Below are 26430 nucleotides of genomic sequence, written 5' to 3'. Positions count from 1 at the left end.
GGCTGCCCAAGAGGAGCAACCTCTGTTCACCCCCACGAAAGGGACTAGGAGGTACATTACCCCAACCTTACAATCTCCTGTGGGTGGCGCCTCCCATTGGCCAAACCCAACTGGAAGTCAGAGACCTGGAGACGTCAGGTGATGTAATACATTTAGGTCAGCCTCACGGCACTGAACAAGTTAAAGAAGAGTGGAGAATAGATCTTCATAAGCAAATGGAAACTATCCGTGCCCTGGCGTTGGGTGACTCAGCAGCCCTGCACATGTTAAGTGAGGAGGGCGGAGCAAGAACGCAGGAGCCGCCTCAGTCCCGATGGCACTGGGAGTCACCACAGCAGCCTGAGCTGACTACTGACGGAGCATCTAACCGTGTGAGGAAAATAAACCTGGATGCGGTTAAGTCACTTCGGTCAGGTTTCAGTTATCTGCCTGAACACAGTCCTATGTGATCTATATGCCTTTTCGATTTGTGCTGTCATTAGTCAACACAACGTATATCTGAGTCATTATTATTCCACGTTTATTTCTTATTAGTTGAAAGCCAAATGTTCATCATTGCTTACCCAATGGGCCTGCCTTGGCTGAGTGTATTACTTTGTAGATAAGGAGGTAAGATAAACTCTATTAAGGCTGATAAATGTGACTGGAAGGAAAGGAAGCAGCATTGTGCAGCAGCAGTGAATCACTGCATTGGGTCAGGCTGACAAGCCTCTATTTATTGCCTCGGTCTCCCAGGGCTGGGCTCCGGGATCATCCACGTGGGGCAGGAAATACAACTATGGGGGCCTCAATTCCCTCTCTTTGGCTGGTGGGGCTCAGTGATGGGTCATCTCCTTGTCCAGAGCTTAGCTGCTCTGGCCCTTGCCTGCTACCCCCTGAGCTGCAGCAATCGCTCCTGCACCTGACTCTTTGCACACAGGGTCCCTTTCTCCCACGTGAGAAGACTGCTTTTCCTCCCTGGCTTATGTGCCAGCTCCTTCCTCTGGTAATTGGTGTAGGCTCTACCTGGCCTGGGGTCCTGCCTTGTTCTGGCCAGCTGCCCTCTCCAGGCCTTGGCCGCAGCTCTAGCCATGGCTGGAGCCCTGTGATCTGGGAGCAGATCTCTCAGACACCATCTGCTTCCTTCATCTCAGGAACAGCGCCTGCCTAGGCTCTCTGCTGTTGAGCTCTGCCTACCTGCTGGCACTCCTCAAAACCCCTTCTCAGACTGCTGCCAATAAGCCCTTGGCCTGAGTCCTCAACTGAGATTAAGGTATCCCGTGGACACGGCCATTTTACACTCTTGGCTGAAAACACTGCACTGTCTGCCACCTCCCAGCACCAGCCCCTCCCTCTCGGACTGACTCCTCAGTGGCCCGTAGCTCAGGAGGAGTAGAAACAGTAGTAATATAATGAAAATGATAGAAGTTAAACAATCTATTACTTACTAAATGCTAACCACGTGCTAGGCATTTCATAAGCACAGCACTGTCCTTGCTTTGCGTGGCATCAGCACAAATTTCAGTCACCACAGTGTAGTTTAATAACATCAGTCCCCCTACAACACAGTTCAAATCTGTTACCACAGTATATCAACTGAGTAATTGGATAATTACTAACTTTGCTGCTAGCTTTTCAGTCCACAAAATTCCTACGCTGATAACAGAGCCACATCAATGATGAATGACCAATCATGTCACTTCTTTGACAGTCTGTCAGTGATTGGTCACTGGATAGCTGTTATTCGGCTTATGTACAGACAGCAAAGCGTGTAGTTGTGTTGCTTCATTAATTCCCAGTGATAAACCCATGTGGCATCTACAAAAATGGATAATAGAATTGGCCAACAAAGAGAAAAGTTAGCAAAGAAACAAAAAATGATAATAGTGGGAGTGACATTCAAATCAAAGGTGAATGAAGGTAGAGAAGAAATTAGTTGGCCGTGGGATGATACTGTCGCTATTCAACTCTAGCTATGCAGCCAGAAAAATCTAGTAAGGGTGATTTTACGAACATAAATAAGGAAAGTGGTTGTGATGAGAGGGATGGAGATGTTCCAGAGGAAATGACATGGGCAAAAAATTCACATTAGAGGAACTCTCAAAGGTATTTTATGATGTTAAAAGTGCAAAGGATAAAATATGGGTAGCTGATCCAAACTTAGAAAGGAGTATGACCATTTTCCAAGGCACAGAAAAGATGCTCGCTCCTTACAGTAAGTTATATGGCAAGAAGGTAAGCACTGCTCAGCTGCTCTTGGTAAGTTTTATACCAAAACCAAAACAAAAACAAACCCTAAATATTTAATTTTCATCTTCAATATGTCCAATGTTTTAAATTACAGTAGAACAAATAAATATTAAGTCTACTATTTTTTTCATTTCCTTAGACACTTAAAACCAACAGTAAGAGAACTTTAAATATTTTAACAAAAATATTTAAAGATCATGAACAAAACAATTGTAATTTTTCCCATTAGTAATTAAGATCGCTTTGCAGGGTTTCAGCTTCCATGGCCATTTTCACAGAACTGCACTCTCATGCAAAGCAAGGACAGCCTGTACTTTGCATATATTATCTCAGTTGATCTTCAAAATAACCTTAAGAAATAGATGCTATTACAATCCCCATTTTATAGACAAAGCATCTGAAGCTCAAAGAAAATAAGTAATTTGACCAAGACCACATAGCTAGTAAACAGCTATGCCTATTGAATTCTAAATCCCATGATCTTAACCTCTATCCTCTATGCTGAGATTCCAGGTAAATGATGGTGTTTGATATGGGGGAGCGGGAGTGAAGGAGAGAAAGTGGTGACAGATGAAGGCATCTTCTCTAACATAACTTCAAAAGGCTAGAGCAGCGCTGTCCAATAGAGCTTTCTGTTTTCTAATATATTTTTATAGAATATAAACAATTATATAATCTATGAGATAGACATATATTCAACCCTAGTACATGTGTAAATCTACATGTACTTCTGAATCCATCTTTTCTTGATCCTCTAGGATCTTGCTCAATCAAGTTTCAACCTGCCCTGAGACAGGCCTACTTGGTAATCTCACCAATTCTCATTTCCAACTTTCTTCTCCCTTGCCTGCTTCTCATTATTGAGGCTAAAAACAAACAAACAAAAACACTTTCTTAGACTCCTATAGCCACCCTCCTGCAAGAAGACCCCCACAGTCTGCTCTTCTCTTCTTTCTCTGTGATAGAATCTTGACTATTACCTGAGCACTTGGCCATTCTAAATAAAAACTACATTTCACAAACTTCCTTCAACTAGCTGTGGCCTTGTGACTAAATACTGGCATATGGGATGTAAGCAGAAATAACATGTACAATTCCAGAATGTGTTCTGGAGACGGGAACATTCCTTTCCCCTACTGTTTCCTGCTGGCTGGAGTGTAGATGCAATAGCTAGAGCTGGAGCAGCCATCTTGGATCATGAGTTGGAAGGAGGAATTCCAATCCACAAAGTCTACAAATTCCTGAAGATGTGGTGAAATAGAGCCGCCATGCTGGCTTTGGATTGCCATTTCCAAAGTTCATTTACATGGGAGAAACATAAACTTTTAAAGCCTATTTCTGTCCCTGTAGCTAACGTAATCTTAATATAGCAAATGCCCCAGTTCTGGCCAGTGAAACCTAAGAGCAAGTATGCTGGGTGGCTTCTGGGCAAGATGCTTTTCCTCCCTGTAAAACGAAAGCTCTATTTCCCCATCCTGGCTGTCCTCCTGCTTCATGCCTTTGGGCATGGTTGTATGGGGACACAATGTCCAAAGGTACAACGACCTTCTTTTGACCATAAAGGAAAAGTCAAGAGAAATTCAGAGCTGCTACCTGGAACCGTAACACCATTGAACTGCTGAATTAACCCTAGAGCTACCTACCCCAGATCTCTTGTGCAAGATAATTAAGTGCCTTATCATTTAGCCACACTGTGTCGGATATTCTGCTACTTGTAACAAAAAGCATTTCCAAATGACATATTCTTTTGCTATGATTTAAATGTTTGTGTCCCCCTCCAAATTCATATGTTGAAATCCTCACCCCCAAGGTGATGGTGTTAGGAGGTAGGGTCTTTGGTATTTTGGTGCTTAGGTCATAAGAGTGGAGCCCTCATGAATGGGATTAACGCCCTTATAAGAGACCCCAGAGAGCTCCTTCATCCCTTTCACCAGGTAAGGATACAGTGAGAAGTCAACAGTCTGAAACCTGCAAGAGTGTCTTCAGCAGAATCTGACCATGCTGGCACCCTGATCTTGGACTTTCAGTCTCCAGAACTGCGAGAAGTAAATTTTGGGTGTTTATAAATCACCCAGCCTCTAGTATTGTGTTACAGCAGCCTAAACAGACTAAGACATCTCTATTGCTCCTTCAGTCTTACCTTTTCAACTGGATCCTTCTTCTGAGCCCACAATCATGTTCAAGTCTCATCCTTGGAAAAGAATAAGAAGAGTTTGCTCTGTACACAGCCATTTCTCCCCTCCAGCCACTGTTTTTTTCTTTCCTTTTGGGGGCAAGTCTCTGTAAAAAGTAGACTATACATGTTATCTGTGCGTCCTCACTTGTTATTCATTCTTCGATCTTCTGTGGCTTCCCTCCTCCCACTCCACTGAGTATTTTAATCTAGGCCATTAATAACCTCTTAGTTTGCAGACGTTGCTTCTTCATCTTTTTCTTATCTGACCTCTCTATGGCTCTTGGCTTTGATAACCACTTCCGCTCTGTGAAAGCCCCTTAGCCTGTGGCTTCTTTGACATCGCCCTCACCCAGTTCCCTTTTGACTTCTCTGGCTATTCGTTCCCCATTTCGTTCATGAGAGCCTCCTGCTGTCTTTACCTCTTAAAAGTTGGTTTCTTCAGGGCGCTATTCTGCCTCACTCTTCTCTTCCCTTTCTACACTCACCTCCTAGGTGGTAACTTCCATTCTTAAAGTTTCAAAGATTGAAGGTAGCTTTCTTGAGAATTGGGGACCTATTCTAGACTCCTCACTTAAGCAGCGTTGAGTCAAAGGTGCTCTGGTAAAATATCTTTCCCATTGGATTAAGCATCCTGTCATGTATTGAACTGTGTCCCCCCAAAAAAGATATGTTTAAGTTCTAACCTGTGATTGTGAACTTATTTGAACATAAGGCCTTTGCAGATGTAAACAAGTTAAGGTGAGGCCATTAGGTGGGCCCTAATCTGATATGACTGGTGAACTTATAAGAAGAGAAGAAACACAGACACACAGGGACAACACCATATGATGATGGAGGCAGAGGTTGGAGTGATGCTGCTACAAGCCAAGGAAGGCCTAGGATTGACGGCCACCGACCAGAAGCCAGAAAGAGGCAAGGAAGTATTCTTCCCTACAGGTTTCAGAGGGATATGTCCCTGATTTTGGATTTCTAGACTCTAGAACTGTGAGACAACAAATTTCTGTTGTTTTAATCCACCTGGTTTGTGGTACTTTGTTACAGCAGTCTTAGGAAACTAATACAGACCTCCACCACTGTCCTGAAGTTCCTTATCTAAGCAACCAGTTATCACTTGTAATCTCCTTTGTCTTAACATTTTGCCTTCATCTCTCCCTTAGTTCAGAGATTTTCAGACTTTCAAATATCATATACCAGTTTTGATTTTTTTTAATTTGAATATCAACATTGGGTTTGCAACTTTTAATTTTACCCTTAGTCTTTTGCTATAAGGACATTAAAAAAACAAAACAAAACAAAAAAAACTACCATCCACTTACAGCATCAGTCATAAAAGTTAGGACATTTTACCATTAAACTCTCAGAATAAGAAAAAATTCTTTAAATGAAGTATTTAAAGTTTTATGAAAAACTCATGGCTCTACCCCAACTTTTCCAGTATTGTTTCAGATACATAAAAACTTTATAACTGAAACATTTAAGAGCCCATGTTATGTATGTGACCAAGAAAAATATCAGTACATAAATATTCATAGCTTTCTTTCTTTGTTTCCAGCCACCTTCCTATTCCGATTCCAAATTCTCTTTGACCATATTATGAAATTGGGGAATTAATCAGTGACAGGAAGAACTTGAAAAGCAGGAGCTGGAAAGAATACTAAGAATTCCTTTTTAAAAGGGAAAGAATTACCTCTCAAAAGGAAGTTTAGATGAATGAGAAGGTGGGAGAGGCATGGTTAGGTTTGAGGGAATTGGGGGAGGAGAGATGAGCTAGGCATACGAGAGAAATTGAAAATAGTAAGATGAGGGAAATGAAATTTTAGGAAATTTGGCCTACATTATGTGTATTCCCTCTTTGATACCTTCTTGAGAGTGTGAGGTAGGGATTTAAATTGCTTTCATTTCCCGCCCCCCCCCCCCCACCTCTGCCGCTGGACTTGTATCTCTTTGAGTGTGATTCTGTGTAGGACCAGATCACAAAGCAGCCCGGACTTAACAGGGTTACTTATGACTGTATTCACAGTAAGTATGGTATAGTGGTTAGGGGTTGGGGCTCTGGAATCAGAAGTTCTGCGTTTGAATACTGGCCCTAATTCTTTTCTGCTGTGTGCCCATGAGAAAATTACTTTACTTTTCTGTGCCTCATTTCCCCATCCACGAAAGGGAAATAACAGTACCCACTTCACTGGATTGTTAGGAGAATCACAAGTTAATTCATATAAGGCAAGGAGGACAGTGCTTGTCAATGAAACACCCTCAAATGTTAGTAATAAAAGATAAATCTATAACCTCCCACCTGCTTAAACAAAACAAAACAACTTTCGCGGCTCACCGTTCCTAAACTTCTTGGCATGTCACCCTCCAAATCTGATCTGCCTAATTTGCCTTTGCAGGCTTAGCTCCGACCTTCCCTCCGGTGTTCCTAGCCGCGGGTGGCACGCAGCGCTCGCGGCCTCTCCACCATGGTCCAGACTCCCTCCCTCCCCCCGCCTTCGCGGGCATCCACTACGCCCCGGCGCTCTGCGCGCAGTCACGCCCTCGGCGGAGATGGACTTCCCTCTCCTCTCCCCGCGCTCCCGGCACTTCAAAACCTCTACGAGAGCTTTTCTCTTGCTGTGTTGTCATTGTTTAAAGCATCTGTCCCCAATCTTTTTGGCACCAGGGACGGGCTTCGTGGAAGCCAATTTTTCCACGGAATGGGGGGCGGGAATAGTTCAGGCGAAGAGGAAGCTTCGCTCACCCCCTGCTGTGTGGCCCCTTTCCTAACAGGCCCGGACAGGTTGCGGTCTGCGGCCTGGGGGTTGGGGACCCCTGTTTTAAAGGGTCTGACTCGCCCGCACATCCTAGATGCTCAAAGTGGCCGTAAAGGAAAACGCTGTTATCTTCTCCCGCAAATAAAAAACTGGAGGCTCTGGATGGGGAGGGGAGACTGGTCGGTAGGAAATTTCCTTCCACCCTAAAATCCCTTGTCCAGGGTGCCAACACCAGCCACGTCACCCGGGGGCGGGGGCGGGGCGCCCTTACCAGGACCCCCTCTGCTCCCCTTAGCCCTCCATCCTTACCCTGGACGCCCGCAGTCACGTGACCATCACCCTCCTCCGTGAGGTTCCCCCCTCCCGCGTGCACAGCTGGAGGCGGGTCCCACCTCTCCTCCCGGAGCAGCGGCGCCGGAGCAGGCGCGGTGCATTGTGGACAGAGGGGCGGGGGTTGGGAAGATGGCGGCTCCCAGCCTCCTCAACTGGAGGCGGGTTTCCTCCTTTACGGGGCCGGTCCCCCGCGCCCGGCACGGACACCGAGCGGTGGCCATCCGGGAGCTGATGATCATCTTTGGAGGGGGCAACGAGGGCATCGCCGACGAGCTGCACGTCTACAACACGGGTAGGCGCGGCGGCGGTTCTTCGGCCCCGCCTGTGGGAGCCGCGGAGGGGGAGGGGAGACGAGGCGGCGGCCGCGGCCCTGACAGCTGTCACCGCCGGGTCACTACCTCCTCCGGCGGGCGGCAGGGAGCGAGTCTCGGCCGGGAGGCCCCAATCCCGCAGCGTCCCGGTCCGTAGCTCCGTTTCCCCGGGGTTCGCGGGGCGGAACCGGCCCCCGAGCGGGGCGCGCCGGCCCTCGGGCAGGCGGTCCCGGACCCCCCCGCCCCAGCCCTGCTGGCGGACGTAGGCGAGAGAGACTGTTTCCACCCGCCTGGGCCTCTTCCCGAAGTCTCGCCCACTCCGGGGCCCCGAGATCCCTCCCTGTCAAAACCCACCTCCAAACCAGAGCTCCTCCGGGCCTTTCCCGTCTTTGCCTGCCTGTCTTCCTTAGGAGGAAGGGAATATAGGGGAGATGAGGAGGGAAAACGAGAGGCCTTCTGGTACTTTCACCCCCAATACAGCCCCGTACCTGGCAGTTGGCAGTCAAGATTCTTACCCCGTTGGTAGCCCTCTTCACTGGCGGGGAAGTGGCTCGTGGGTGATACCGGCGCCTGTCTGTGTGCCCAAGCTCAGCCGTTCGGCGCTCGGGGAGGACTGTCGGCTTGAGCGCCGCTGCACATCAGAAATGCCCCCGGCCGCGGAGGCCCTGACTTTGAGTACCTCCGTGGAACAGAAAGGAGGTTGGAATTTCATTTTTCCCACTTGTAAATGCGCCAGCTGTCCTAAGGAAGCTGTTTTCTTGGTGTAAGGCTAATTAATGAGTTTGAGGTCTATGTCGTGATCAATAACTTTTCTTTGACCAAACAACTTAATCGTAGTGGTCATTTAGAAATTAATAAAATGGTGGAGTAGGGGAAACTTTATTTTTTTCACCTTCTCCTCCTCCTGGCACCCCAGCATAAAAAAAGTTTAAAAGTTAGTCGACAATTAGGTAGTCTGTAAAAACCTTGGCTGTGGAATAAGTTAGACCTGGTTTGAATTTTGCTGTGCCAGTTGCTCAAGAATCAGCGCTAAAGTAACTGAACCTAAGTGTCAGATTTTTCACTTGTAAAATGGAGAGGATGATGCTCCCCAAGTAGGGTTTTTGTTGAGAAATTAAGTGATATAGATCAGGGTTTTCAACAGCAGCACTATTGACATTTGAACCGGATAATTTTGTTTGTTTTAGGGGCTGCCCTATATCCCCAGCCTTCTACCCACTAGTTGCCAGTAACACCTTCCTCCTGCAGTTCTGACAACTGTAATTTTTTTGTTTGTCCCTGGGGGGGCAAAATCATTCCCAATTAAGAACCACTGATACAAATGATTCATATAAAAGTACATACTCATAGTTTGTGATAACTGTTTATTATAATTGGTTTTAATTTTATTTCGGCAACTAGTTACAAATCAGTGGTTCCTGCCAGCTGTTAGAGGAGACATCCCTCCAGGCTGTGCTGCCCATGGATTTGTCTGTGATGGTACCAGAATATTAGTATTTGGGGGAATGGTTGAATATGGAAGATACAGCAATGAGTTATATGAGTTACAAGTAAGTGTATTTCAAATTTATTATCTCAACCTGAAATTTTAATGATATTGCTCATAATTCTTTGAAAGATTGCAAAATGTTTCATTAACATGCTTAAAATAGTGTGAGCTTCACATTTCAGAGCTTCAAAGAAAACATTTCCACTTCACTAAAAAGCCAGTTTCCTTTTTTTTTTTTTTTTTGCCGGCGCCTTGTGGCATGCGGTATGTGGGATCTTAGTTCCCTAACCAGGGATCACACCCGTGTCCCCTGCATTGGGAGCGCGGAGTCTTACCCACTGGACCACCAGGGAAGTCCCAAAGCCAAAGTTTCTAATGTAAGTCTTTTTCCGATACCCAGTGCAACATTTGTAACATTAAGAAACCTGTTACTTAGCCTCAGTTGTACAAGTTACATGTTTGAGCTTTTGTATCTTAGTGCAGTCCTTCTTTAACTTTAGGCTGCAGCAGAAGCACCTGGAGGGTTTCTGAAAACACAGATTGCTGGGCCCCGCCCTCAGAGTTTCTGAATCAGTATTCTCTACAGAGAATTTGCATTCCTACTAAGTTCCCACCTGCTCCTGCTGGTCTCCAGACCATAAGTTTTTGAAAACTTCTGCCTTAGTTATAGAAATTGTTACCCTCACGCTAATAATCACTTTTTTCCCCTTTTCTGGCAGTACATACAAAAGGGGTAACAGTTTCAAATAGCCTTTCTAGATTTTACTCTCTAATAAACCAGACCCAGAGCCCTCTGTGACAGCCCTAATTGACTTTTATCCCTGAACTGTATATTCCCAGGGCTGTGATCATAAGGGTATCTGGTAGTTGGCAGATGTAGGTGGATTATGCCTATTTACAAGCAGTTCATTTAAAACTTTTTCAAAAATAGTTTTAGATAAAGAAAGCATCCATGGCTAGAGAATAAGTTTTGGAGTTTGGTTTGTTAAATGATCTTTATGTTGGACTTCCCTGGTGGTCCAGTGGTTAAGACTCTGCACTTCCACTGCAGGGGGCACAGGTTTGATCCCTGGTTGGGGAACTAAGATGCCGCATGGCATGCGGCAGCCAAGAAAAAAAAATTTTTTTTTTAATGAGCTTTATGTTTATTTAAAGGTTAAAATATATACCATCCATGGATTACCTGATTTCAAAAAGTGAGAGTACATAAATTACATTTAATCTTAAAGCTATAAATAATGTTGAATTTTTCATTTGGAAAATATTTTATAACTGCTAGTGTTTATTATTATAAGCTTAGTTTGCCATTGTGGAAAGCTGTGAATATGGAAGACTAGACTGAATTTCTATTGGAACACTCATTTTAATTCCTGAAGTTATCTGGTTAACTTGTCATTTGTCCCAAAAGTAGCTTATTGAAGCGTTCTTACTGGATTCAGATTAAAATGTATTGGTATGATGTTACACTATTGACAATATAGGAGCACTTTCCTGATTTTGTCTGAGAGTATTTATGCTCTTTTTTAGGCAAGTCGTTGGTTATGGAAAAAAGTGAAACCGTATCCCCCTTCTTCTGGTTTACCTCCTTGTCCTCGGCTGGGACATAGCTTCTCTTTATATGGTAACAAATGCTATTTGTTTGGTGGCCTGGCAAATGAAAGTGAAGATTCAAACAATAATGTTCCCAGGTATGCCAACACTTTTTCAGACCAAATGTTTGTTTTACGATTTAGATTAAGAACATTTAATTTCTTCCATCTTTAATTATCAAAAGTGATGAAGCTTAGCCATTTTCAATTAAACCTAACAGTGAACAAATTTGTGTCCATTTTGTGTTTTCCTTAGTCCCTGGAGTATATCTATTTTCAAAACTGTGCCTTTTCCGATCAGAAATCATCTTATTAAATTGATATTAATATAACTGCTTGTGGCAATATATCTGTATATGTTGAGCCATAATGAATTTTAGTTGTCATAAGTGATAATGAAAAGTAATAAATGGATATTTTCAAATTATATTTCTCTGAGAGTTAGTGACAAAAATCTGAATATAAAATGAAGGCTGTCATTTCCATTTTTCTCTTAGGAAGCTGTTAAGAGTGGTTCACACAAGCAAGTACTTTCAGAACCAATTCTCTCCTCCTTTTTCCAAACAATTAATCACTGCCTCTTTTCTTTTTGCATAATGTTTTGATCACATGGTCATTATAGCATTCAGGATTTGGAGGTTTAAAATCCAAAAGGCTGTTTTCTGATTCACTGCTTACCGTGTATGTGTCCTTTAGTGGAAGTAATCTAAGCCTGTTTTCCTTCACTGTGAAATGGGAGTGATTAAATACCTACCTTTCAGTGTCATTGTGATTGCTAAATAAGATTATTGGCATAATTTTCAAAGGACTTTCAAGTTGCCATCAGCAATATCAGTAGTTGTCATCACCATTATAATGTGTCTTTTTACCTACATTAGACTGATAATAGTCTTAGCTTTTTTTTTCCTCCAGACTTTAAAAAATAACATATACTAAAACTACATGGAAAAATTGGAAACTGGAGAAAAGGAAAAGAATTTATCCCACCACACTAATCCAGATACTTTTACTTTTAGCACATGTCTTTTTTTCATTTCCATTAAACAAATTTTTTTTAGATACAGACTTGTAAAATTCAAGAAACTAGAAAGTATACAAAGTTCTTTCTCATAGCATCACTGTTCCCCAACATAGGCAAGCACACATAATTCAGTTTGATGTGTATCTTTTGGGACTTTTTTCATGTAACACATTGTATTAGATTTTGTTGTGTCAAGGGTAAGCTTCTCAAGTTTATGCTGCTTGAGGGAATAACTAGATACACGTGATGCTTTTTAAAACCTTGATTAAAGCTAGCACATTCATTTCTGTTGACATTCCATTGGTCAGAGCAAGCCGTAACGCCAAGACCTGAGTTGATGATGCAAGGATACATGTTCTGCTTTCTGGGAGAGGGGACTTGGGAACGTTAATCTGATTCTATGCAGACATGTATTTTTTTTATACAAGTGAGATCTTTCTTCTTGCTTTATGACTTTGGGTGTTTACTTGTTTGGGTTTTTTGTTTGTTTTCTACTTTTAACAATATATCTTTACATGGCAGTAGATATGGATTGACCTATTTTTTAAAGGCTGAAAAGTAGTCTGAATTATGCAAATTATTTAACCATTCCCCTACAGATGGACATTTACATATTTCCATTATTTTGCTATTACAGTTTTTGCACATGTATAAATATTTTTGTAGGATTGATACTTATAAATGGAATTGGGGGGGGAAGGTGTTGGTCAAAGGGTACATTTAAGTTTGTTTAGGTACCCCTGAATCAACCTCCAAAGAGATGGAACTATTTTATACTCCTAATAACTGTGTACGAGAGTGCCTTATACCCTCAGCAATACTGAATCATCGCACTCTTCTTAGTTTTTGCCAACATAATTGGTGAAATACATTTCATGGGTTTATCTTGATTTATTTTTAAACTAGGAATGAGCTTGATTAACAATGCTTATTGGATATTTACAATTCCTTTTTTGAAATTGTCTGTTTAGGTCCTTGTTTATTTTTCTATTTTTAAAAGTTCAAGTATATATTATATACCATAAAATTCATCCTTTTTATATGTACAATTCAGTGATTTTTCATAATTTACAGTGTTATGTAACCATCACCACAATCCAGTTCTAGAACATTTCCATCACTCCAAAAGAAACTTCTTATTCATTTGCATTCAGTCCCCATTCCCATACCAATCCCCAGGCAACTACCAGTCTACTTTCTGTCTCCGTAGATTAGCCTTTTCTGAACATTTCATATAAATGTGCTTTTGTGCATTTATCTTCTTTCACTTAGCATAATGTTCTTAAGGTTCAACCATGTTGTAGCATGTATCAAATATTTCTTCCTTTTTATTGCTGAATAATACTCCATTGTATTGATATATCACATTTTGTTTATCTGTTCATCAGTTGGTAGACATTTGGATTGTTTCCAGTTTTTGGCTTTTATGAATAATGCTGTTATGATCATTTGCATACAGGTCTTTCTGTGGACATGTGTTCATTACTCTTGATTAGATACCTAGTAATAGAATTGCTGAGTCATGTGGGAAATTTATATTTAACTTCTTAAGTACTACCAAACTGTTTTCCAAAGTGACTACCATCTTACCTTCCCACCAGCAATGTATAAGTGTTCCAAATTTTCCACATCCTTGCTAACACTTGTTATTGTCTGTCTTTTTTTTTGTAGCCAACCTAGTGGGTATAAGGTGGTATCTTATTATGGTTTTAATTTGCATTTCCCTAATGACCAATGATGTTGAGCTTCTTTTCATGAGCTTTTTATCCATTCATATATCTTCTTTGATGAAATTTCTATTCAAATCTCTGTTCATTTGTTAGATACACTTGACCAACAGGCACAAAAAAAGATGCTGAACATTGCTAATTATTAGAGAAATGCAGCAATCAAAACTGCAATCAGGTACCACCTCACACCAGTGAGAATGGCCATCATTAAAAAGTCTACAAATAACAAATGCTGGAGAGGGTGTGGGAAAAAGGGAACCCTCCTACACTGTTGGTGGGAATGTAAATTGGTGTAGCCACTATGGAAAACAGTATGGAGGTTTCACAAAAAACTAAAAATAGAGTTGTCATATGGTCCAGCAGTCCCATTCCTGGGCATATATCTGGAAAAAGCTATAATTCAAAAAGATACATGCATGCCTGTGTTCATAGCCACACTATTCACAATAGCCAAGACATGGAAACAACCTAAATGTCCAAAGACAGATGAATGGATAAAGAAGATGTGGTACACATATACAATGGAATACTACATAGCCATAAAAAAAGAATGAAATAATGCCATTTGCAGCAACATGGATGGACTTAGAGATTATCATACTAAGTGAAGTAAGTCAGAAAGAGAAAGACAAATACCACATGAGATCACTTATATGTGGAATCTAAAATATGACACAAATGAACTTATCTATGAAACAGAAAGAGACTCACAGACATAGAGAACAGACTTATGGTTGCCAAGGGCAGGGGTGTGGGGGAGGGATGGATTGGGAGTTTGAGATTAGCAGATGCAAACTATTATATAGAGAATGGATAAACAACAAGGTTCTACTGTATAGCACAGGGAACTATATTCCATATCCTGTGATAAACAATGGAAAAGAATATGAAAAAGAATGTATATATTTATATGTATAACTGAATCACTTTGCTGTACAGCAGAAATTAACATAACATTGTAAATCAACTATACTTCAATAAAATAAACCTAAAAATAAAATTTAGTTGCTTGTATTCTTATTATTGAATTATAAGTGTTCTTTATATATTCTGCATGCAGGTTTGTTTTAAAAAAAATCAAATATGTGATTTGCAAATATTTTCTTCCAATCTGTAGTTTTTATTTTCTTAATGGTATCTTTTGAAGCACAAAGATTTTAATTTTGATAAATTCAATTTATCCATTTTTTCTTTTATGGATCATACTTTTAGCATCCTTTTTAAGAACTCTTTGCCTGTCTCAAGGTTATGAAGATTTGTTCCTCTATTTTCTTCTAAAAGTTCTGTAGTTTTAGCTCTTACATTTATATCTGTGATTCATTTTGAGGTAATTTTTATGCCTGGGTAAAGTAAGTGTCTAAATTCATTCTTTTACATGTAGATATACAGTTTTCCCAACACCTTTTGTTGAAAAGACTATCCTTTTCCTACTGTATTGTTTTGGCATCTTTGTTGAAAATTAGTTGACCATAAATGTAAGGGTTTATTTATGGACTCTCAATTCTGTTCCACTGGCCTTATGCCAGTACCACACTGTTTGGATTACTGTAGCTTTGTAGTAAGTTTTGAAATAGGAAGATAAAAGTTCTCAAATTTTATTACTCTTTTTTCAAGAATGTTTTAGCTATTCTGAATCCTTTACATTTCTGTATAAATTTTAGGATCAACTTGCCAATTTCTGCAAAAAGGTCTTCTGGGATTTTGATAGGGATTGTGTTGACTATATAGATCAATTTGTGGACAGTTGCTATCTTATTAGTATTGAGTCTTCCAATCTATGAACATGGACTGTCTCTACATTTATTTAGATCTTCTTTATTGTCAGTCAGCAGTCTTTTGAGGGTTTCAATGTACAAATCTTGCTTTTATTTTGTTAAATTTATTTCTAACTTTTTATCCTTTTTGATGACATTGTGAATAGATTTGGTTTCTTAATTTCATTTTTGGATTGTTCATTGCTAGCATATAGAAATACATTTGGTCTTTGTATATTGATCTTGTATCCTGTGACCTTGCTGAATTCATTTATTATTTCTAATCATATTTTCATGGATTTTCATTTTTCTTTTTATTAGTGATTCTTAGGAGTTCTCTATGTAATTCGTTTTATATGTTCCAAATATTTTTTCCCAAGTCTTCTCTTTGCTCCCCCCACTTTTTTAAGGGTTTTCCTTTTTGTTTTATCAAGTATGACAATATACTTTTTAATGGCTTTCTGGTTTGTATCCTGCTTATTAGGAAGAATCTCCTGTCCCAAAACTGTAAAAATAATTTTTCTATATTTTCTTCTAGTACATTCACAGCTTTGTTTTTGTGTTTAAAATATTAATGCATTTGGAATATATTTCTGTGACTAGTATGAGGCTTTTTACTTTTTCTTCTGAGTGAATTTTCAGTTCTCCCACCACCATTTATTAAATAAGCCAATCCCCCCGCCCCACAGTGTGTTGAACTCCCATCTCTGTCATATCTTAGTTCTCATAGAATTGGGTCTTTTTCTAGACTCTCTAGACCAGGGGTTACAAACTACTCTCTGTAGACAAAATTTGGCCTGCTGCCTGTTTTTGCTAGTAAAGTTTCATTGGAACACAGGTATGTCCATTCATTTACATATTGTCTCTGGCTGCTTTCATATTAAAAGGGCAGAGTTGAGTAGTTGTGACAGAATTTATGGCCTACAAAGCTTAAAATATTTACTATCTAGCTCTTTACAGAAAAAGTTTGTGAGCTCTTGTTCTAGACTCTCTTCTGTTTCATTAATATATTTACCTTTCTATCTTTTTTTTTTTTTTAATTTTTATTTATCCATTTATTTATCTATGGCTGTGTTGGGTCTTCGTTTCTGTGCGAGGGCTTTCTCTAGCTGTGGCAAGCGGGGGCCACTCTTCATCGCGGTGCGCGGGCCTCTCACTATCGTGGCCTCTCTTGTTGCGAAGCACAGGCTCCAGATGCGCAAGCTCAGCAATTGTGGCTCACGGGCCCAGCTGCTCTGCGGCATGTGGGATCTTCCCAGACCAGGGCTCGAACCCATGTCCCCTGCATTGGCAGGCAGATTCTCAACCACTGTGCCACCAGGGAAGCCCAACCTTTCTATCTTTAATTGTGATGTTTGCTGTAGGTCTCTAGTATATGCCTTTGATCAGATTAAGGAAGTTTTAAAAAAAAAGTTATATATATATGAAGTATAGTTGTATAATATTACATAACTAACAGGTGTACAGTATAGTGATTCACAATTTTTTAAGGTTATACTCCATTTATAATTATAAAATGTTGGCTATATTCTCCGTGTTGTGCGGTATGTCCTTGTAGCTTATTTTATACCTAATAGTTTGTACCTCTTAATTCCCTACCCCTATGTTGCCCCTCCCCCCTTCCCTCTCTCCACTGCTAACCACTACTTTGTTCTCTATATCTGTGAGTCTGGTTCTTTTTTGTTACATTTACTAGTTTGTTGTATTTTTTAGATTCCATATATATAAGGAAGTTTTCTTAAATCTATAGTTTGCTAATTCATTTTTTCTTTCTTTTTAACCAAAAAATGGATGTTGAGCATAATTTTTAAAATTTTCCAAATGGAGGAATTCTCTGGTGGTCCAGTGGTTAAGACTTGGGCTTTCACTGCCATGGACCTGGGTTCAATCCCTGGTTGGGGAACTAAGTTCCCACAAGCCGAGTGATGTGGCCAAAAAAAAGAAAAAAAAAGAAAAATTTCAAAATGGAAAGTTTTGTTATTGTTGCTAATATCTAGTTTTATTATATTGAGGTCAAAAAAAAAATGTGGTCTATAGGATTTCTCCTTTTTAGTGATTGTTTTTGTGGTCTATTTCACAGTCATTTTTTGTAATTATTCCATAGTTGTTCATAAAGATTGTAAGTTCTTGACTGTTTAACTAAAAGGTTCTTTATTAAATCAATGTTTTAAATTATTATTCAAAGCTTTTTTATCCTGTGGGTGTAGGTCATAACTTCTGAATGACATGTTAAAATCTCCCAGTGTGGTTGTGAATTTGTGTTTTGCTCCTTACATATATAATTTCAACCTGTGTGTATTATTTTGTTATAGACTTATGTAAATAGGACTAACAATTAACTAGTATGCACTGGTATAGCATACTGGCTGGGATTCGTTCTGATCTGTTTAACTCTATGCCATATCAGTTGTTAAATAGTTTTAATATCATCCTGCTATTAATAGCTTATAGTTGGATTTGGGGTTCTTTTGTTTCCCCTGCATACTCCCTATCTCCAAGAGACTTTGTCTTAAAATAAGGAAGTTTTTTCCTGCCCTTGTAATTTTATGTCTTCCATCTACTCTGCTTGTTGTTGCTTCTCCACACCCCTTTCCCTGCCTTTGCTAGGTTTGTAAAAATTGTGATGAGGTTGAATATTTGTGTATGTGTATGTGTGTTTATATATTTATATAATTTTTATTTCCTGTTTTGTGAACTACCTGTTTATATCCTTTTACCTGTGTCTGTTGTGTGATTGGTCATTATCTTGATTTCTTAGGAGCTCTTTATATTAAGAAAATTCTGTGATGTTTACTAAATTTTTTCAGTTTTTCTCTTCTCTTTTGACATTGTTTATAGTTGTTTTTTTTCCCTAGCCATCTTATTTCCGTAGACTATGCTTTGCTTTTTTTCCTTCTCCTTCCTTTTTCTTGATTTATTGTTTTTCTTTGATTCTTTCTTTCCTTCTAATGATTTGAAAATTATACATGCTAATTCTGTGCTTCCCTTAGTTGCTTGGAAATCATCACACACATTTAAACTGAAGATGCCTTGTCCTCTTTGGAAATAGATTACTGTCTTTTTCTTTAGCCTTTTTTTGCTTACTCCCTTTTTACATATGTTTCGTAGAGTCGTGAATCTTATTCCAGACTACAGTAATGTTAAGAAATTAATTTTTTGGTCAGTCTTTCCCAGTGATTATTTAGACCTCACAGCCACGGTTATCAACATCAATTTAAATTTAATTATAAATTACTAGTTTCTTTGCACAACCATTTCTTTTATTCAGTGTATTCTTTCTTGGATTTCTTTTTATTTTTCCTGGATGATCTAGCATCATTTTTTCACAAAACAATTATATGGCTAAACTTTGCAGTTTTATATGTTCTAAAATGTTTAATTTTGCCCTCATATTTGAGTAATAATTTGATTACTCAATTTATTGAGAGATAGATTCTTACAAATGTCACTTTGCTCAAAACATTGAAAACATCCATGTCATAGATGAGAAGTTTCATGGCAATTTCTAGAGTAAAAAAGCTATGTAGGACATTGCTATGACATTATAGAGTGAAAATTTAAAAAGAAAAAAAGTTGCAAAGCAACATTTGTAGTATATCTTGCTTATACATATGTGGGTATCCATAGAGAGAGAGGTCTGAAAGGGTATTTACTAATTATTGTCAATAGTGATTGTTCTGGTTATCTAGTACCAGGTAATAAACTGCCCCAAAAGTTAGTGATGCAAAATAGCAACCATTTTATTGTGCTCGTGGATTCTGTATATTGGGAATTCATACAGGACACAGCAGTGATGACTAGGCCCTCAGATGGGAAGGCTTCAGTGGTCACTGCCATGTCTGATGCCTCAGCTGAGATGGCTGAAGGGTGAACTCAGCTGGGACTGTCATCCTGCGTGCCTACTCGTGTCCTCTCCAGATGGTGGTTTTGTGACAGTTGGACTTTCATGGAGGTTCAGGATTCCAAGTGCAAGTGTTCTGTAGTGAAGCTGCATTGGCCTTCTGTGACTGAGCCCCAGAAGTCACATAGTGTCATTTCACCACACTCTATTAGTCGAAGCAGTCACAACCTGCCTAGCACCAAAGGGAGGAGACATAGACCCTACCTCCTCATGGGAAGAATGTCAGGGAATTTGCAGCTATGTTTTGAAACCTTCACGGTATTGTCATGGACAAGAGTGCTGGCTAAATGATGGCAGGAATTTTTTTAATCTCTTCTATTCACTACTGATCCCACAAGAGTGCCTGGTACACAGTAGTGTTTGATAAATGCATGTTGAATGAATGAGTTATGGGGTTTCTGCTCTTCTAATGGCTTTCTGTATTATATGAATAAGCATATATTATTTTTATAAATAGAAACAAAAAGCAAATAAAAAGTGTATATCATGTTAATGTTTTAATTTCATTCATTATATCCTAGATATTTAAATGATTTCTATGAGTTGGAGCTACAGCATGGTTCTGGTGTTGTGGGTTGGAGCATTCCAGTGACTAAAGGGATTGTGCCTTCTCCAAGAGAATCCCACACAGCTGTTATATATTGCAGAAGAGATTCTGGAAGTCCTAAAATGTATGTTTTTGGTGGAATGTGTGGTGCTCGCCTTGATGACCTATGGCAACTTGACTTAGGTAAGCTTAAGTTCATGCAGGCTCAGGAATTCATTATGATTGATAAAGGCAAATATAAAAATTGCTTTGAAAAATATTTTTGATTGAGTTGTACTTGATATGAGTGATTGCTGATCAGTCAAGTTGAACAAATGAATATTTGATTTATGACAGTAACTCTCCTGGGCTCCCTATAAGTCAGGTCACCATATATTCTGGTTTGCCTTGGATGGTCCTGGTTTATGCTTATTGTCCCACGTAATTATCAATAGTACCCCTTTCACTCTGTGAGATGTCCCAGTTGAGGATGATTGAATTTATGTGGTTACTCTGTCTACAGGAAATGTGGCATTAGTAATGTTACTGCTGGTCAGTGAAAAACCTCCTTGCATAGCTATTTTAAGGGATCGTAGGAATGAATATTTGGAGGGTATGTGCGCTCCCACTTCCGAGTGTCTTCTACACAATATGCTCTTACTTAAAATGTTAAAATCCTTTATCTGGTTTTAATTCAAAATTGGTAGCACCCTAAATACACCTCTCCATTACAAATACTAACATTCAAGTGTAAATAGATTTCTGTCATTGGCAATTTATGTCAGCTGGAAATGTTTATTTTAAGATGAAATTCAAGTAATGGTTTTGAAACACTTTTGCTTCATTTTTGTAAGTCCTTTTTTTTAAAATTCTGTAAGTTGAAATAATCTGCTATTATTAGATTAAGTTGCTAATATACTTCTTTTTACTTTTAGAAACTATGTCATGGTCAAAACCAGAAACTAAAGGGACAGTGCCACTTCCACGAAGCCTTCATACAGCCAGTGTTATAGGAAATAAGTATGGTGTTTTTCTGTTTTTTAGTCTTTCTTTTTTTTTTTCTTTTTAACAAACTTAAGAAAGATAGGTACAAAGAAGAGTGATGCTGCTAGTTTCTTGAAAGTGATTTAATAATGTTTGATTGTGCTTAGTGAAGATAAAGTAATATGCCCACAGGAGCTAAAATACTTACTGTGCATAAAGTAAGTATTTACTTTACTGGGCATAAAGTAATATGCCCATAAGAGCCAAAATACTTACCATTTTCTTGTCATGCTGCCTCTTTTACTTCTTCACATTCCTTACAATATGCACAGAGTAGGTATTACATAAGTGTAAGGTAGAGTGTTGTCAAACTGATCTGTCCTCCATCAACAGATTTGACACACCTAACTCACTGTTTCTTTTTACATATTTTACATATTTTTCACATATTGATTTGTACCCAGGTGTGTATTCAGTGTCTATGCTCAATGATTATACTTTGGATGGTGTTAATGGATAGAATGTGGACTCTGTAACCAGATTGCCCGAGTTCAGGTCTGAGCTTTGATACTTGTCCTATCTGTTCTGGGGCAAGGAAACTTTATCTGTACCTCAGTTTCCTCAAGTATAAAATGTGGGTAATAGTAAAACCTCCTTCACAAGGCTGTCATGAGGATTGAGTGAATTAATACATGTAAAATGCTTCAAACAGTGCCTGGTACATAGAGAGCACTCCATAAAGGTTAGCTGTTACTGTCAACAAGTTCCCTTGTTTGTGCAACATTGGGCCAGAATTAGGAATATTGTTTAAATAGAATTTAAGTAAGTATTTACCTGTGTAGGGACTTTACCTTAAAAGTAATGTTTTAGGAAACAACTAGTTGTAATTTAGAACCTCATTAGTTCTTCTTAAAAAATAGCCATAAACAAAATCTAATAAGATATTCATTTTTTTAAACAGCAGAACCCTTTTATAACATGTGGTTTTTCCATTGGAACTCTACTATATAAAATAGATTTAAAAAAAATAGAGCTTCTCTGGTTGACATGAGGCTACATGGCCTAAGCTCTTCCTGATGAGCCTTTCTTCTTCAGCAGCCATCGGGCATGTCTCGGGAACCCTTAGGGCCCTGAGGAACATAGTCTAATGTTTTTTATTTGATGATATCAGTGACCAAAGTTATATGAAACTTAATTCTCTTTGGTTACTATACCCATACAATTCTAAATTTAACTTTGGATGTCATAGATCATTTGAGTATCCTTCTGGCTGAGGTAACCCTTAGTATATTGCATACAATATTGATTTTCAAATGTATTATAATTGAAATATTTCCCACTTTAAATAACTTGCCAGAGAGAAATAATTTTGATTCTGTATTGCTTCATAAAATTATAAACTCTTGAAAGAAGACCACTTTATTCACTGTCGTATTTCCATTACCTTGACAGTGATAAGTGATTTATTAGTCCTGAAACTTTGAGTCAAGAAGAAAGAAATTCGTCTATTCTCTTAGCATTTTAAATCTAAAAAATAAAATCAAAGCTTTAGGAAAAAAACCAGCTACTTTATGTTTTCTTTTTTTGTTGTTCAGGATGTACATCTTTGGTGGATGGGTTCCACATAAGGGGGAAAATATTGAGACTTCACCTCATGATTGTGAATGGAGATGTACCAGTTCATTTTCTTACTTAAATCTTGGTGAGTCTTTTAAGAGTTATTAAAATAAAGTTTATTAATAAAATAACTTTTGTTATTTTGTCCTTTAAGAAAAGTAGATTAGTCATGGATATTTCTGTCTTTAGATACAGCAGAATGGACCACCCTAGTATCAGATTCTCAAGAAGACAAAAAAAATGCAAGACCAAGACCAAGAGCTGGACACTGTGCTGTTGCAATTGGCACTCGATTGTATTTTTGGAGTGGAAGAGATGGCTACAAAAAAGCACTGAACAGTCAAGTTTGCTGCAAGGATCTTTGGTATCTTGATACTGGTAGGTAAGAGTATTTAACAAATACAGTTTTTCCTTTAGATAAATAAATAATCAAATGATGTCTGTCTTTTGAGACTTACTGCAAAGCCACTGCCTCTTCTCGTTCATGTTGGCTTGGCCAAAAAGTTCATTCGGGTTTTCCATAAGTGCTTATGAAAAGCCCAAATGAACTTTTTGGCCAACCCAGTAATTGAAAATGAATGGAAGAAATGATATATGTAGATCCTTCCCATTATAGGTGAATTTCTTAATTTCCCTCTCCTTGAGTTTAGAATAGATTTAGTGACTCCCTTCCAAAGAATAGAGTACGGAAAGGGAAAACTAGTAGCTTTGCACTGTAGAAACCTGGCAAACATCATCTTAAGTAATCAAGGTCAGTATCACTAGTGATAAGTCATGTTGATATCATTTACCCCCGCCTCCCATATCATGTGATAAGAAGAAACTTCACCTCTGTGGTACTTTTCCCCAAAATGCATAACACCATTCTAAATATGAGAACATATCAGACAAACCCAAATTGAGGAACATTCTAGATATTTTGCAGAATATGTGAACAGTACTCTTCAAAAGTTTCAAAGTGATGAAAAGCAAGGAACTGAGAAATTGTCACAGATTGGAGGAGACTAAGGAGATGTGATGACTAAATGTAAGGTGATACCCTAGATTAAATCCTAGAACAAAAGCCATTAATTGAAAAACTGGTGAAATCTGAATAGTCCGTAGTTTAGTTAATACATAGTGTTACTCCAATGTTAATTTCTTAGTTTTAGCAAATGTATTAGCATTAGGGGATACTGAGTAAAGGGTATATGGGAACTCTGCAATTCTTCTATAAATCTGAAATTATTCCAAGATAAAAAGATTTTTTTTTAAAGTATAACACCAAAAACATTTTTTAATATGGAACTCACGTCCATTTTTCAATAAATATTTATTGGTTGACAGCTGTGTACAGGAATTTTTCCGAATGCTGAGAGTACAGTATTGAATAAGACTGATAATATCTCTACTGTCAAAGAACTTACATTCTAAGAGAGCATGAGGGCAGGAGGATGATGGGCAATAGTCAAACAAAGTAACAAAATAAGTTTAGTTTTGTGTAAGCATGTGAACACAGTAAGATAGAACAATGAGATAGTGATGAGAGGTACTAGGAATGAGGTGGGGTGGGGTGACTACTTCAGAATGGGTAGCCAGGAAAGGGTGACATGGCATTCGAGATGTAGTCCAAATGATGAGAAGGTGCTACCCATGTAAAAAGCCTGTTTGGGGGTGGGGCGTGGGGGAGTGGGGACACTGCAGGAAGAATGAAAAGCAAGTATGAGGGCCCTGAGATGGGAATACTTAGCATGTTTGGCAACAGATTTGAGCTGAGTAAAAGAGAGTATAGGAATGGAGATTAGAGTGGTGATCATGGGACAGATCATGTAGGACCTGGAACACCATGGTAGAGATTAAATTTTTTAAAAATACATGGTAGGTTATTTACTAGTTTGAAGGAGAGATGTGTACATCTTGGAATGGTCACTGCACTTGTGTGGAAACTAAATTGAAGGGGGCAAAAGTACACCGAGACAAAAGGAGGCTTTTGCAGTGGTCAAAGAAGTCTTCAACTCTAGTGGTGACAGTGGAGATGGGGAGAAATGGATAAATTCAGGACGTATTTTGGAGTTCTTGTTGACAGAACCGACTGATGAATTGGGTATGGCAGATGACAGAAAGAGAGGAAAGAAGGATGAAGTTTTTAGCTTGAGTAATTTGGTGGTATTTCCATTTACTGAGATGGGAAAATTGCGGAGAAAACAGGCTTGTGGAGAAAATGAAAAGTTGCATTTAAACCCTGCTAAGTTTGAAATAAGGAGATCAAGTAGGCAATTGAGGGAATAAAGAAGTCTGGAAGCCAGTAGAGAAATCAGATCTGAAGACGTAGTATGTGTTGTTTTATGAGAAAAGCAGATTATAAAACATACCTATGATTCCAGTTTTTCTTTTAAGTGTATAAACAGAAAAATCTGGAAGGATACACTGTGTACCAAAGTATTATCTAAGAGGTGAGATTATACATTTTTTTAAAAGGTTTTCTCTCTTATCTGTATTTTCTACAGTAGCATGCATTGCTTTTATAATGTAGAAAGTTTAATTTTAAAATTAAGATACTTGAAAAAGTAATAAATGGAACAATTAAGTTGGAGACTAAATGCTTTCTATGCAAGAAGTACACACTAGCAAGTAGGAAAAAATATAGAAAATTGAACTTACTGATTCATCTTTGAAATTGGGAATTATGAGCTGAAGTCCAAGGATAAGCTTCTAATCAGTCTCTGCGATTAGAAGAAAAATGTGCACATATAAATTTTTCTCAGTAGCAAATACGTCACTTTAACCAGATTCTTTAAGAGATCTGTGACTTTTAAAAGATTAAAAATCATTGTCTCTGAATGGCCAGTTTTTCCATAAACCTTTCCATAAAAGGCTGTGGACAGGGATATCTATCTAAAAGTAATCATGGCCACTATCATAAAGGCAAAATTTAGATTTTGCTTTTCCTTGTGATAACTTGGCCTCAGTTTGGGCAAGGGAGGGGGATAGAGTTCTTCATCTTGCCTTTCTTCACTTTTAGTTAAGTTTTGTGCATTTGAGTTCATATAAAGATTAATATACTTCCATAACGGTTTTTTATGAAAAATAGCAGTCTTTTGCTCACACTTTCCTCCCATTTTCCTTGCTTCACAAGCATGTGCTTTCAGCTCTGTTAAACAGTTCTTATGGTATTTACTATCAATTCTCCATATAGCGTGAATATGTTACTTTAATTTTTTTTTCAGTTTAGGCATAATATGCTCACTTTCTACCGTGGAAGTTAAGGATTTCTCTCTTCTTCCCACCACTCCTCCCCTCTCTCCTATGCACCTTCCCTAACACCTACTCTCTGAGTATGATTGATTACACCATAATTTTGTTAGATGACTGTTCAGTGTTTATATTATAACCATATAAATGCTATTCACAGGTGAACTATGTAGAATATTGTGAATATTTTTTGTTTGCCATCGATTAGTAATGGTCACTTTGTTTTAGATTTGTATGTATTTACCACTAATTCAATCTATGCTCTCATTTGTTTAAATCTTCTCTCATTATGGTTAGATGCATCAGATATTCTATCAAATTTCCTCATCTTGAAGAAATTTCTCCTCCTCCAATTTGGGATGATTGCCTTCCACAAATTGAGCACACCTATCATCTTGGAGTCTCCCTTCATCATCTTTCTGGGGATATCTTTTGCCTCTCACCTGTGCCGGATTCCCTTTTTCCTGGATCTCATATTTTTCCCTTTGTTAGTTTACATCCTCATTTTTGTAGAACACATCCCAGGAAAAGGTGCATAGGTGATAAATTTATTTTGAGATCTTGCATTGTTTAAAAATAAGTTCAGTCTTCCTTCCCACTGAATTGGCAGTTTGAGCGGAAATAGAATTCTATATTGGAAGTCATTATCCTTCAGAATTTTGAAAGCTGGGAAAATTTTTTTTTGAAAGTTGTTATATTATATTCAAACTTCAAGTGTTTTTGTTGAGAATCTAAACCACTTCTGATTTTTGGTCCTTTTAAATGTGACCTTTCCCCTGATAGCTTTTA

General features: G+C 38.7%; 2 protein-coding genes across 30 annotated transcripts in view; one reads left to right on the top strand and one right to left on the bottom strand.

Moving 5' to 3' along the window:
- Positions 1-7580, bottom strand: part of GLT8D2 (glycosyltransferase 8 domain containing 2) — a 56234-nt gene extending 48654 nt beyond the window's left edge. For 4 of the 19 annotated variants that reach the window (XM_082419522.1, XM_082419506.1, XM_082419511.1 and 1 more), the window contains exons 1-3: positions 7465-7580; positions 4370-4420; positions 3045-3095 (exon numbers count right to left, since the gene is read on the bottom strand). Coding sequence is in view for 6 of the 19 variants with exons in the window: in XM_082419519.1 (XP_082275645.1) it covers positions 3045-3087 (43 nt within the window). In the remaining 13 variants the exon portion in view is untranslated. Of the gene's footprint in view, positions 1-3044; positions 3096-4369; positions 4510-6734; positions 6886-7464 lie in introns of those variants that run through there. The other 15 variants (XM_082419507.1, XM_082419521.1, XM_082419524.1 and 12 more) reach the window with 10 other exon arrangements.
- HCFC2 (host cell factor C2) overlaps positions 7536-26430 on the top strand; it is a 60960-nt gene continuing 42065 nt past the window's right edge. For 4 of the 11 annotated variants that reach the window (XM_082419382.1, XM_082419380.1, XM_082419375.1 and 1 more), the window contains exons 1-9: positions 7536-7780; positions 8280-8498; positions 9201-9349; positions 10816-10976; positions 19805-20013; positions 20745-20829; positions 22389-22495; positions 22600-22792; positions 25939-26180. In XM_082419382.1, the coding sequence (XP_082275508.1) occupies positions 7618-7780; positions 8280-8498; positions 9201-9349; positions 10816-10976; positions 19805-20013; positions 20745-20829; positions 22389-22495; positions 22600-22792; positions 25939-26180 (1528 nt within the window). In that variant the 5' untranslated portion in view covers positions 7536-7617. The remainder of the gene's footprint in view (positions 7781-8279; positions 8499-9200; positions 9350-10815; positions 10977-19804; positions 20014-20744; positions 20830-22388; positions 22496-22599; positions 22793-25938; positions 26181-26430) is intronic. The other 7 variants (XM_082419377.1, XM_082419376.1, XM_082419384.1 and 4 more) reach the window with 5 other exon arrangements.

This window comes from Balaenoptera physalus, assembly GCF_965194825.1.
Source record: "Balaenoptera physalus genome assembly, chromosome: 13".
Classification (NCBI taxonomy): domain Eukaryota; kingdom Metazoa; phylum Chordata; class Mammalia; order Artiodactyla; family Balaenopteridae; genus Balaenoptera; species Balaenoptera physalus.
This window is presented reverse-complemented; position numbering and strand designations above follow the sequence as displayed.